The 12312-nt window shown below is 37.6% G+C and overlaps 1 protein-coding gene across 1 annotated transcript in view; it reads left to right on the top strand.

Annotated features, from left to right (window-relative positions):
- Positions 1 to 11975, top strand: part of LOC126161225 (xaa-Pro aminopeptidase ApepP-like) — a 290593-nt gene extending 278618 nt beyond the window's left edge. Inside the window, exons 14-15 of the mRNA XM_049916968.1 lie at positions 5585 to 5797; positions 11851 to 11975. Of these exons, the coding sequence (XP_049772925.1) occupies positions 5585 to 5791 (207 nt within the window). The 3' untranslated portion in view covers positions 5792 to 5797; positions 11851 to 11975. The remainder of the gene's footprint in view (positions 1 to 5584; positions 5798 to 11850) is intronic.
- Positions 11976 to 12312: the final 337 nt, after the last annotated feature.

Consider the following 12312-nt stretch of genomic DNA (forward strand, 5'->3'; position numbering starts at 1 on the left):
AGTCAATTTAGAAGAGATAGATGGTATAGTATTAGAATCAGAATTTAAGAGAGCTTTTGAGGACTTAAGATAAATTAAGGCAGAAGGGATGGATAACATTCCATCAGATTTTCTCAAATCATTGGGGAAAGTGATAACAAAACAAAATGACTATTCATGTTGTTGTGTAGAATATATGTCTGGTGACATACCATTTCACTTTCGGAAAAATATCATCCACACAGTTCCAAAAACTGCAAGAGCTGACAAGTGCAAGAATTATCACATGATCAGCGTAACATCTCATCCCTCCAAGTTGCTGACAAGGATAATATATAGAAGAATGGAAAAGAAAATTGAGGACATGTTATGTCATAATCAGTTTGACTTTAGCAAAGATAAAGGCATCAGAGAGGCAATTCTGTTGTTGCATTTGATAATGGAAGCAAGACTAAAGAAAAATAAAGACATGTTCATAATATCTGTCAATCTCGAAAAAGAGTTTGACAATGTAAAATGGTGCAAAATGTTCAGAATTCTGAGAAAAATATGGATAAGCTACAGAGAGTGATGGGTAATATACAATATGTACAAGAGCCAAGTGGGAATAATAATAGTGGCTGACCAAGAACAAAGTGCTCAGATTAAAAAGAGTGTGAGACAGGGATGTAGCCTTATGCCCCGACTGTTCAATCTTTACATTGAAGAAGCAGTGATGGAAATAAAAGAAAGGTTCAGGAGTTGGGTTAAATTACAAGGTGAAAGGATATCAATGATACGTTTTGCTGATGACATTGCTATCCTGAGTGAAAGTGAAGAAGAATTACATTTGTTTATTTGTTTGTTAAAACAAACAAACGATAAGGAATTCTGTGACCTAGGCAGCAAAATAACCAATGATGATGGAGCAAGGGGGCATCAAAAGCAGACTATCACTGACAAAAAGGGCATTCCTGGCCAAGAGAAGTCTGCTGGTATCAAACATAGGCCTTAATTTGAGGAAGAAATTTCCGAGAATGTACATTTGGAACACAGCATTGTATGGTAATGAAACATAGACTGCGGGAAAATTGGAACAGGAAAGAATCGAGGCATTTGAGATGTGGTGCTACAGACATATGTTGAAAATTAGGTGGATTGATAAGGTAAGGAATGAGGAGGTTCTGTGCAGAATTGGAGAGGAAAGGAACATGTGGAAAACACTGACAAAGAGAAGAGACAGAGTACATCTGTGAAGATATCAGGGAATGACTTCCATGGTATTAGAAGGAGCTGTGGAGGGCAACATTGGCAGAGGAAGACAGAGATTGGGATACATAAATAATCAAGGACATCAGTTGCACAAAAAAAGGTTCTTGTTCTTGTCTATTTAGGTACACTTTGAGTTACAACATGCCTGCACAAAAGGAACCAAGCTTCCTTTCAAGTCTTGAAACTATTACTAGAGTTCCCTCAGTTCACTGCTCACAATATTTTTTCACCTGAGACGGAATACTGATGTTCCTGGAAGGAAGAAAGATGGAAGATAAGAGTTTAATGTCTTGTTGACAATGAAGTCATTAGACACAGAGCACAAGCTCAGAATGTTTCAAGGATGGGAAGGGCAATTGACTATGATCTTTCAAATGAAACATCCTGGCATTTGGGCATTTGCTTGGAGTGATTTAGGAACATCACAGAAAACCTGCATGAAAATAGTCAGGCATTTGCTTGAAACACCATCCTACTGAATGAAAGTCCATTGTGCTAACTACTGAACCATCTCACTCAATGTTCGTGGAAGTCATGTGTTAACACCCTGAGATTTTGGAGAGAGGCAAAAATGGTGTTAAATTTTGCAGAGTTGTGCTCCAGCATACTAAACCCAGACCTTAGTGCTTCTGTTCTCACAACTTTTGAACAAGATGACCAGATGGTGTGTGCATCATTTTTTGCAAAGCCCTTAATCTGTCACTCAGTATTGTCATTTAGCAATGTGTCAGGGTTCGTCTCACCAATGACACATTTGGTCTGAGCCCTAGCAGACTGTGTTAAACTGGGTATCTGCAGTCCAGTTTGAAGATAAGCCATCCACATTTGTTTCCAATAAGGCACTCCACCAAGTTTGTTAATTTATGGGTACTAATAGTGGTGTCCCCCCACCCCATAAACCATGGACCTTGCCGTTGGTGGGGAGGCTTGCATGCCTCAGCAATACAGATGGCCGTACCGTAGGTGCAACCACAATGGAGGGGTCTCTGTTGAGAGGCCAGACAAACGTGTGGTTCCTGAAGAGGGGCAGCACCCTTTTCAGTAGTTGCAGGGGCAAGAGTCTGGATGATTGACTGATCTGTCCCTGAAACAATAACCAAAACGGCCTTGCTGTGCTGGTACTGCAAATGGCTGAAAGCAAGGGGAAACTACAGCCGTAATTTTTCCCAAGGGCATGCAGCTTTACTGGATGGTTAAATGATGATGGCCCCCTCTTGGGTAAAATATTCTGGAGGTAAAATAGTCCCCCATTTGGATCTCCGGGTGGGGACGACTCAAGAGGACGTCGTTATCAGGATAAAGAAAACTGGTGTTCTACGTATCGGAGTGTGGATCAAAGATCCCTTAATCAAGCAGGTAGGTTAGAACAATTAAAAAGGGAAATGGATAGGATAAAGTTAGATATAGTGGGAATTAGTGAAGTTTGGTGGCAGGAGGAACAAGACTTTTGGTCAGGTGAATACAGGGTTATAAATACAAAATCAAATATGGGTAGGAGTAGTTTTAATAATGAATAAAAAAATAGGAGTGCGGGTAAGCTACTACAAACAGCATAGTGAACACATTATTGTGGCCAAGATAGACACGAAGCCCACGCCTACTCCAGTAGTACAAGTTTATATGCCAACTAGCTCTGCAGATGATGAAGATATTGATGAAATGTATGATGAGATAAAAGAAATTATTCAGGTAGTGAAGGGAGATGAAAATTTAATAGTCATGGGTGACTGGAACTCGACAGTAGGAAAAGGAAGAGAAGGAAACATAGTAGGTGAATAGCTGAATAGGGATTGGGGGTAAGAAATGAAAGAGGAAGCCGCCTGATACAATTTTGCACAGACCACAACTTAATCATAGCTAACACTTGGTTCAAGAATCATAAAAGAAGGTTGTATACATGGAAGAAGCCTGGAGATACTGACAGGTTTCAGATAGATTATATAATGGTCAGACAGAGATTAGGAGCCAGGTTTTAAATTGTAAGACATTTCCAGGGGCAGATGTGGACTCTGACCACAATCTATTGGTTATGAACTGTAGATTACAACTAAAGAAACTGCAAAAAGGTGGGAACTTAAGGAGATGGGACCTGGATAAACTGACTAAACCAGAGGTTGTACAGAGCTTCAGGGAGAGCATAAGGGAACAATTCACAGCAATTGGGGAAAGAAGTACAGTAGAAGAAGAATGGGTAGCTCTGAGGGATGAAGTAGTGAAGGCAGCAGAGGATCAAGTAGGTAAAAAGATGAGGGCTAGTAGAAATCCTTGGGTAACAGAAGAATTATTGAATTTAATTGATGAAAGAAGAAAATATAAAAATGCAGTAAATGAAGCAGGCAAAAAGGAATACAAACATCTCAAAAATGAGACCAACAGGAAGTGCAAAATGGCTAATCAGGGATGGCTAGAGGACAAATGTAAGGATGTAGACAGTTGTCTCACTACGGGTAAGATAGATACTGCCTACAGGAAAATTAAAGAGACCTTTGGAGAAAAGAGAACCACTTTTATGAATATCAAGAGCTCACATGCAAAACCAGTTCTAACCAAAGAAGGGAAAGTAGAAAGGTGGAAGGAGTATATAGAGGGTCTATACAAGGGCGATGTACTTGAGGACAATATTATGGAAATGGAAGAGAATGTAGATGAAGATGAAATGGGAGATACAATACTGTGTGAAAATTTTGACAGAGCACTGAAAGACCTGAGCCGAAACAATGCCCCGGGACTAGACAACATTCCATTAGAACTACTGATGGCCTTGGGAGATCCAGCCCTGACAAAACTCTACCATCTGGTGAGCGAGATGTATGAGACAGGTGAAATACCCTCAGACTTCAAGGAGAATATAATAATTCCAATCCCAAAGAAAGTAGGTGTTGACAGATGTGAAAATTACCGAACTATCAGTTTAATAAGTCACAGCTGCAATATACTAACACGAATTATTTACACACGAATGGAAAAACTAGTAAAAGCCGACCTCGGGGAAGATCAGTTTGGATTCCGTAGAAATATTGGAACACCTGAGGCAATACTGACCTTATGACTTATCTTAGAAGAAAGATTGAGGAAAGGCAAACCTATGTTTCTAGCATTTGTAGACTTAGAGAAAGCTTTTGACAATGTTGACTGGAATACTCTCTTTCAAATTCTGATGGTGGCAAGGGTAAAATACAGGGAGCGAAAGGCTATTTACAATTTGTACAGAAACCAAATGGCAGTTATAAGAGTTGAGGGGCACGAAAGGGAAGCAGTGGTTGGGAAGAGAGTGAGACGGGGCTGTAGCCTATCCCAAATGTTATTCAATCTGTATATTGAGCAAGCAGTAAAGGAAACAAAAGAAACATTTGGAGTAGGTATTAAAATCCAGGCAGAAGATATAAAAACTTTGAGGTTCGCCGATGACATTGTAATTCTGTCAGAGACAGCAAAGGACTTGGAAGAGCAGTTGAACGGAATGGACAGTGTCTTGAAAGGAGGATATAAGATGAACATCACCAAAAGCAAAACTAGGATAATCGAATGTAGTCGAATTAAGTCAGGTGATGCTGAGGGAATTAGATTAGGAAATGAGACACATAAAGTAGTAAAGGTGTTTTGCTATTTGAGGAGCAAAATAACTGATGATGGTCGAAGTAGAGAGGATATAAAATGTAGACTGTCAATGGCAAGGAAAGTGTTTCTGAAGAAGAGAAATTTGTTAACATCGAGTATTGATTTAAGTGTCAGGAAGTCGTTTCTGAAAGTATTTGTATGGAGTGTAGCCATGTATGGAAGTCAAACAAGGACGATAAATAGTTTAGACAAAAAGAGAATAGAAGCCTTGGAAATGTGGTGCTACAGAAGAATGTTGAAGATTAGATGGGTAGATCACTTAACTAATGAGGAGGTATTGAATAGAATTGGGGAGAGGAGGAGTTTGTGGCACAACTCGACTAGAAGGAGGGACCGGTTGGTAGGACATGTTCTGAGGCATCAAGGGATCACAAATTTAGCATTGGAGGGAGACCAAGAGATGAATACACTAAGCAGATTCAGAAGGATGTAGGTTGCAGTAGGTACTGGGAGATGATGAAACTTGCACAGGATAGGGTAGCATGGAGAGCTGCATCAAACCAGTCTCAGGACTGAAGACCACAACAACAACAACAACAACACAACAACAATAGCAGTGTGGTGTGAATCCACCTTAAGTTGTAATTAAGTACCTGCTTTTCAGTCCTCCTTCAGAAAAACCATTGTTCACTATTGTATTCTAACAGATTCAAGGACAGGTTATCCATGGCACAAAGCTTTGTTGTATTTGCAAACAAATGCAATTCTGCTTACTGTCATCTTCTTATATTTACAGATAATGTGGTTAAACAACTATAATTTTCAAGTTCGTAATATAATTGGTGCACAGTTGGTTCAGGTGGGAGACAATGAAACTTATGAATGGCTGTTGAGAAAGACAGAACCTTATATTTTGCACTCAGGAGGTTCTCCAGTGCACAGATGTTGCTTACTGAGTTTGGTTTTGATGCCTGCATTACTTATCTTTGCTCAAGACATCTGAAACAAGGTACATAAGCATATATATATCATTAATCAGAAAAATAGCTAGAAAATTCCGAAACTACTATAAACAGCATTCTGTGTCTTACAAATAATCCTTAGTCCTAAAAACACACAAATAAAAAAAGCTTATCTTCAAACAGCCAAAATCACTTTTCATTTGTACTTGGTGACCAGTTTTTGTTAAATAATCATCTTCACATCAAAATGTTCATGGGAGTTTGTACCAGTGGCAGCAGTGATGAAGTAATATGTTGAAATATACATCATTCTGTGGTGTAAACAACAAGTTATTTCTCCTTCAAAGTAAATATCTTACAAGCCACCTTATGGTGTGTGGCAGAGGGTGCTTAGTATACCAGTGTCACTTCACCCCTTTCCTGTTACATTCTCAAAAGCTCAGCAGAATGAAGAAGCATTGGTAAGTGTCTGTGTGAACTCAAATGCTACTAATGTTTTTTTGTAGTCTTTTCATGGGATATATGTAGGAGGGGTAGTATATCAGTTGATCCTTCTAGGAACATGTGCTCTTGTTATCAATTGTGCACATCTGCCACTGGAGTTGGTGATAATTTTTGTGATACTTTCACATTTTTTAAGTGAACCTGTGATGTAACACACTGCTCTTACTTGGATTTTCTCTATATTTTCTATCAGTCTTACTTGGCATATATCCCTGTTGCCGAGCAGTATTCAAGCATTGATCAAAACAGGGTTTTCTACACTAACCATTTTGTCAGTGGACTACACTTCCAGAGGATCCTTCAAATAAATCTCAGTGTGGCATCTGCCTTACCTGTGATTAATTTTATGTGGTAGTTCCATTTTAAATTGCGTATTCCCAGATATTTAATAGATGTGGGTTAGTCCAGTGATTGTTCTGCAGTTATATAGTCAGATATTAATGGGTCTTTATGTCATCCTTTTTTTGATACCATTGTGATCAAGCAAATGTTAAGCTGATAATAGCAAGTAAACAGCAGCTTCATTGTGAAACTGAGGAGGCACCAACTTTTTTTTCAGAACAACAGCTTTCTGCATAAATTACTTGGTTACATTTAGGTGTCACAAGTATGAATAGCACTAAACAGTCTACAATCTACAGATTTAGAGTCTGTGATCTGTCATCATACTGCTGAACACAGTTTTTTGCTTATGCAGCTAAGTGTAATCTAGCATATTAGAAGGAAAGCCACTAGTTTGAAAATAGCTGCTGCTTCCTAGTTATGTTAAAGAGCTGCTGTAATCTCTCGATTGGTAGCTGAATATTTACATGTTTAAACTGGTATTTTTCATAGAAAACAGGTACCAACATTTGTTACAACAGAGCACTGCCCCCCCCCCTTCACCCCCCCCCCCCCTCACCACTCTTTCTCTTTCTCTCTCTCTCTGTCTCTCCTCTCTTCTACGTTTGTTCACCTGATTGAAGATACTTTGGGAGTAAAGGTCACCACTCACTGTAAAGGACAAGTGTCGAGTCATTGACAGGCACACACAAAAGTTACAAAAAATTTGCTAGCTTTGAGGATAAATCTTTTCTTGAGCTGGAGTACAAATGCACACACTTGCATGCACATGTGCGCACACACACACACACACACACACACACACACACACACACACACACACACAAGTTCTTGTCCACTATACTTCTACATAGTGCCAGCTGGATGCACAATGCAAGGAGTGCAGTTTGGCAGGTGGACTAAGGCGGGCAGATGTTGTGTTGGAAAGAGCGGATAGAGGGGAAAAGAAGAGTGAGGCAGGAAGAGGGTTGGGTTGGGTAGCCTGTAGGGAGGCAGTTGATTTGCTGGCTAGGAATGCAAGAGAGAGATGTGGCAGGTGCCTGGGCTATCCATGTAATGCATGAGTATTGGAGACACTGAGGAGCAGTGAACAATGAAGGTGATGAGGAGAGGTGAATTGGGAGTGGGTGACAGGACAGAGGAAGAGCAAGCTGTTTGTTTAAGAGTGTGGGGACAGTTGATTAACAGATATTGAGGCCAGGATGGTTCCAGGAGTGAAGGATGTGTTGCATCTGCATGTCCCATTTGAGCATTTCAGAAAAGCTAGTGGTGGAGGGGAGAATCTAGATAACCCAAGTCATGAAATTGAAATCAAGAATGTTGCGTTCAGCTGTATGTTGTGTGAATGGGTGATCTATTTTGTTCTTAGCCACAGTTTGGTGGTGACCATTCATTCTCATGGACTGCTTGTTGGTTGTTGTACTGAAGTACTAAAAGTCCGTGCAGTGATTGCAGCAGAGCTGGTATATGACAGAGTTGTTCAGTTGATGCATCCCACATTATAACATTTATCATGAATATTTATTTATTTATTTATTTATTTATTTCTTACACCATGGATCCAACTGTGACAATTTCACATGGATGTAGTGTGTGTCAATTTTTACATTGTCAATGACAAGTACTTGTACACTATGTTTACAGGTAAAGAATATAAAGTTACTTAACCACTACAATGATCCATAACACAATATAATGGAATGAGAATCCTTAGACCTACAGATTACAGGTATAAAACAAAGTAAATTAAACCTGAAAAGGTCATACAACCCAGACTGTTAAATATAAGCAGTTAACACTAAAAGAGTTACATATGTGACAAGAATGTTCAGCTTAATGTTCAATTTATATGATAATACATCTTATTTTAAGGCCGTTTCTCACTGTGTTTCATAAACTCTTCCAAACTGTAAAATGACATGGCTAAAAGAAATTGCCTCAGAAGCTCTTTAAATGTAGATTTGTTGGCAATTTCACATTTGATTTCTGGAGCAAGAGCATTAAATATCTTTATACCAGAGGACTGTACACCCTTCTGCACAATCTTCAAATTTTTACCTTCAGTGTGGAAATCATGTTTCCTCCTTGTGTTATACTGATGGTATTCACTGTTACATTTGTATAAATCAGTGTTTTTACTTATGAAACACATAAGTGAGTATATATATTGAGAAGTAGTTGTAAGAATTCCCAGATTCCGGAATAGGCTTCTGCAGCTGCATCTAGGATCTACACCAGACATCACTCTTACAACACGCTTCTGAGCAATGAATATTTTCTTTGCAAGAGGTTGATTTCCCCAGAAAATAATTCCATATGCCATCAAAGAATGGAAGTAACCATAGTATGCAGCTTTTTTAATGCTTAAGTTTGCACTGACAGAGATGATTCGCATTGCAAAAACTGAAGAGCTGAGTCTCTTGTAAAGATCTAAAATGTGATGGGACCAGTTTACTCTACAGTCAATCTTCACGCCTAGAAACTTTGTTACTTCCACTCTTTCTATGACCTGTGTGGCATATTTAACAGTCATTTCTTCCTCAGTTTTGGCAGTTGGGGTGAACTGAATATAATTAGTCTTACTCAGGTTAAGTGAAAGACCATTTGCAGTAAACCATTTCATTAAATCTATAAGAATAGTATTAACAGACTCTTGAACATTTTCACATTTAAGACCATTAACCATTATGTTAGTATCATCTGCAAAGATGGTAAAATTGCACTGAATCATTGAAGAATAAGGTAAATCATTTATAAATAACAGGAACAGTAAAGGACCAAGAATAGAACCCTGTGGAACTCCACAATTTATGTCTCTCCATTCCGATGAAATCATTCCACCACACAAATTGTCTGACTTATCTAAGACTACTTTCTGTTTCCTCTCTGTCAGGTATGACTGAAGCCAGTTATTTGCTACACCACTTATTCCTAGATGGTCTGCCTTCAGTAACAGTATTTGGTGGTTCACAGTGTCAAAGGCTTTACATAAATCACAAAATAACCTTGTTGTCACCATTTTCTCATTTAGAGATTCCAAAACCTTATCTATAAAAGCATATATTGCTTGTTCAGTTGACAGACCTTTCCGGAAACTAAACTGATGTTTGCTGAGAATATTGAATTTATGTAGGTGTTCTAAAATTCTAGAATACATGAGCTTTTCTAGTACCTTTGAAAACACAGTCAGGAGAGATATTGGTCTGAAATTTTTAACATCAGTTTTCTCCCCTTTCTTAAAGAGAGGCTTCACGATAGCATACTTTAGTCTATCAGGAACAATTCCTTGCTGCAAAGAGGCATTGAAAATATGACACAGTATATTGCTTACAGAAGTACAACACTGCTTTAACAATTTGCTAGAAATATTGTCTACTCCACAGGAGTTCTTGGTTTTCATGGAGGCAATTGTTCTTTCAATTTCTGATACTGTAACGGGTCTAATATGCATTTGGATGATTTTGTTAGGGAAAGCATTTCGCAAAAAGGTCAGGGCATCATTCACAGAACCCTTGCAGCCTATTTGCTCAGACACTGACAGGAAGTGTTTATTAAAGATTTCAGCTATGATCTCAGGATTTTGCACAAGATTCCCTTCATGTTTGATTATGAAGTTTTCTACAGCTCTTTTTTTATTGTTCCCTGTCTCCTTGTTAACTATTTGCCAGACAGTCTTCATTTTATTATTGGAGTTATCAATTTCTTTTACATAATACAGTGCTTTTGATGTCTGAATAACTTTCTTTAGGATTTTACAATACATGTTATAATGGCTGATTAATTCTCTGTCCCTTGACCCTCTGGTTGCAACATAAAGTTCTCTCTTATATTTACATGACACTCGAATACCCTTTGTGATCCATGGCTTCTTTAAGGACGAGGAAATATTGTTCCTAACAAACTTTTTAGGAAAAGCTTCTTCAAAGTGGGATATATGAAGTAAGTAACTAAGTAAGTAAGTACAATACTACTTGTCATGCAGCTTCACTATCAACTCTGCTATTTGCTATGTGGTTAACAGGAAGTTTCAATCCCTGAATCCAGGTAATCAGATAATTCACAGAAGCTGTGACTAATGGTGTCTTCCTTTAAAGTTTCTTTGGAGTTGATAATGATCCTTTATTTTTAAATTAATTGTGCAAATAACAGTTCGGATGAAATTCATTTTTATTATCAGCAAAAAGAACTGTTAAGGAGTAAATGTACTAGGAAATGAATGTAAGAACATTCTTAAAAAGGACTCTGCAAGATGAGTGGTTATTTATTTTAACATTTGTTTCCTATGGCTTACTGCATGCCATTTGATATTATGATTTTAGGTATAAAACCATGTTTTCTATCACATTGAGCATACCAAATTAAAACTATTTTAAATTCATCATTACCTCAATTACATGCAAATGTTGAAAGGTGAATGGATGAGGTAAGAAGGTGAAGTCTGTGGTGCACAGCCCCTGACTGAGCTATTGGCATGACTGTAGATAAGAGTAGTAGTACAACCTTTACTCATCATAGAACTAGCAGGGGGTTTGTAGTGCGCCTATGAACTCAGCTGTCTTTTACTCCCAGAAGAAATCCCTGGTACTCATTTGATAGCAATATGAGTGGACCTGGAGCCATCCTGAAGGGACTGGAATGAGGACAAATCTGCACCCCTACCTGGGACAGACCCAGGGGCTTCCATAGCTGGAGTGTAGCATTCTACCTGCTAGACCACCATAGCCACTAAAGATGGATGAATAATAAATAAAATTTTTAAAAAATATCATAAAAGCTGTTAGGTACAATGAAATTTTCATATTTATTTAAGATTCCAATGGTATTTTCTACAAGTCAATTTTGATGTAAACAACTGTCTAACTTTTTCACACTCAGACAGAAAACACTGTAATTTGTTGATTCTGAACATCTGTTGTTTGAGAAGTTACAGCTTACATTTGGATGCATAATATATGTAATTTTAGTTCAATTCACAGTTTTATGCGCAGTTTTTGTAATTTCTGCTTTTAGAAAAAGATAGATGTATTTAAAAAAAAATTTCATTTCTTAATGTCTCCTATGTTCATGTTTCCTCTGTTCTCAGCTGTATCATCCTAAACCAATTATTTAACATTTTCTAACTTTATTGTTTACAGAGCTTTATGCAAGATAATAAAAATTTATGTCTTATTTAACCAGGCACATTGTTAACTCTGTACTTTCTTCTCAGTAAATTTTTCTATTTCTTTTTTTTTTTTTATTTTTCTCTTTACAGGTTAAATGGCTGAACAGCTATCATGATAGAGTTCGGAAAACTGTGGGTGCTCAACTGTTATATCAAAATGACTTTGATACTTATTCATGGCTTGTTGAGAAGACATTGCCCCTTCGAAATGTATGGAAATATTAATTAGTGAAAGAACACACTTAATTCAAAAGAAACTGAAATGAAAAATAATGTCTTAAAGTAAGTTTTGGTCACAAAAAAGACTGCCACATAAAAATGTGTGAGAAGAAGGAAACAGTTTGAAGTATTAAGTGTAATTATAACTTCTGTGATGAACATTGTCTGTATGCTTTAGTTAATATGAAGTTTTAATATGAAGTTCCTATGTTGATAATCCTGAAATAAATTTACAAATCAACTGAACAGTTACTGTCTCTTGCATTTTGAGTATGAAACTCAGTCTCATGTACATACATATATTTAAATTTAAATTATAAATACAAGTGTCAC

Source organism: Schistocerca cancellata, chromosome 2, assembly GCF_023864275.1.
Source record: "Schistocerca cancellata isolate TAMUIC-IGC-003103 chromosome 2, iqSchCanc2.1, whole genome shotgun sequence".
Classification (NCBI taxonomy): Eukaryota; Metazoa; Arthropoda; class Insecta; order Orthoptera; family Acrididae; genus Schistocerca; species Schistocerca cancellata.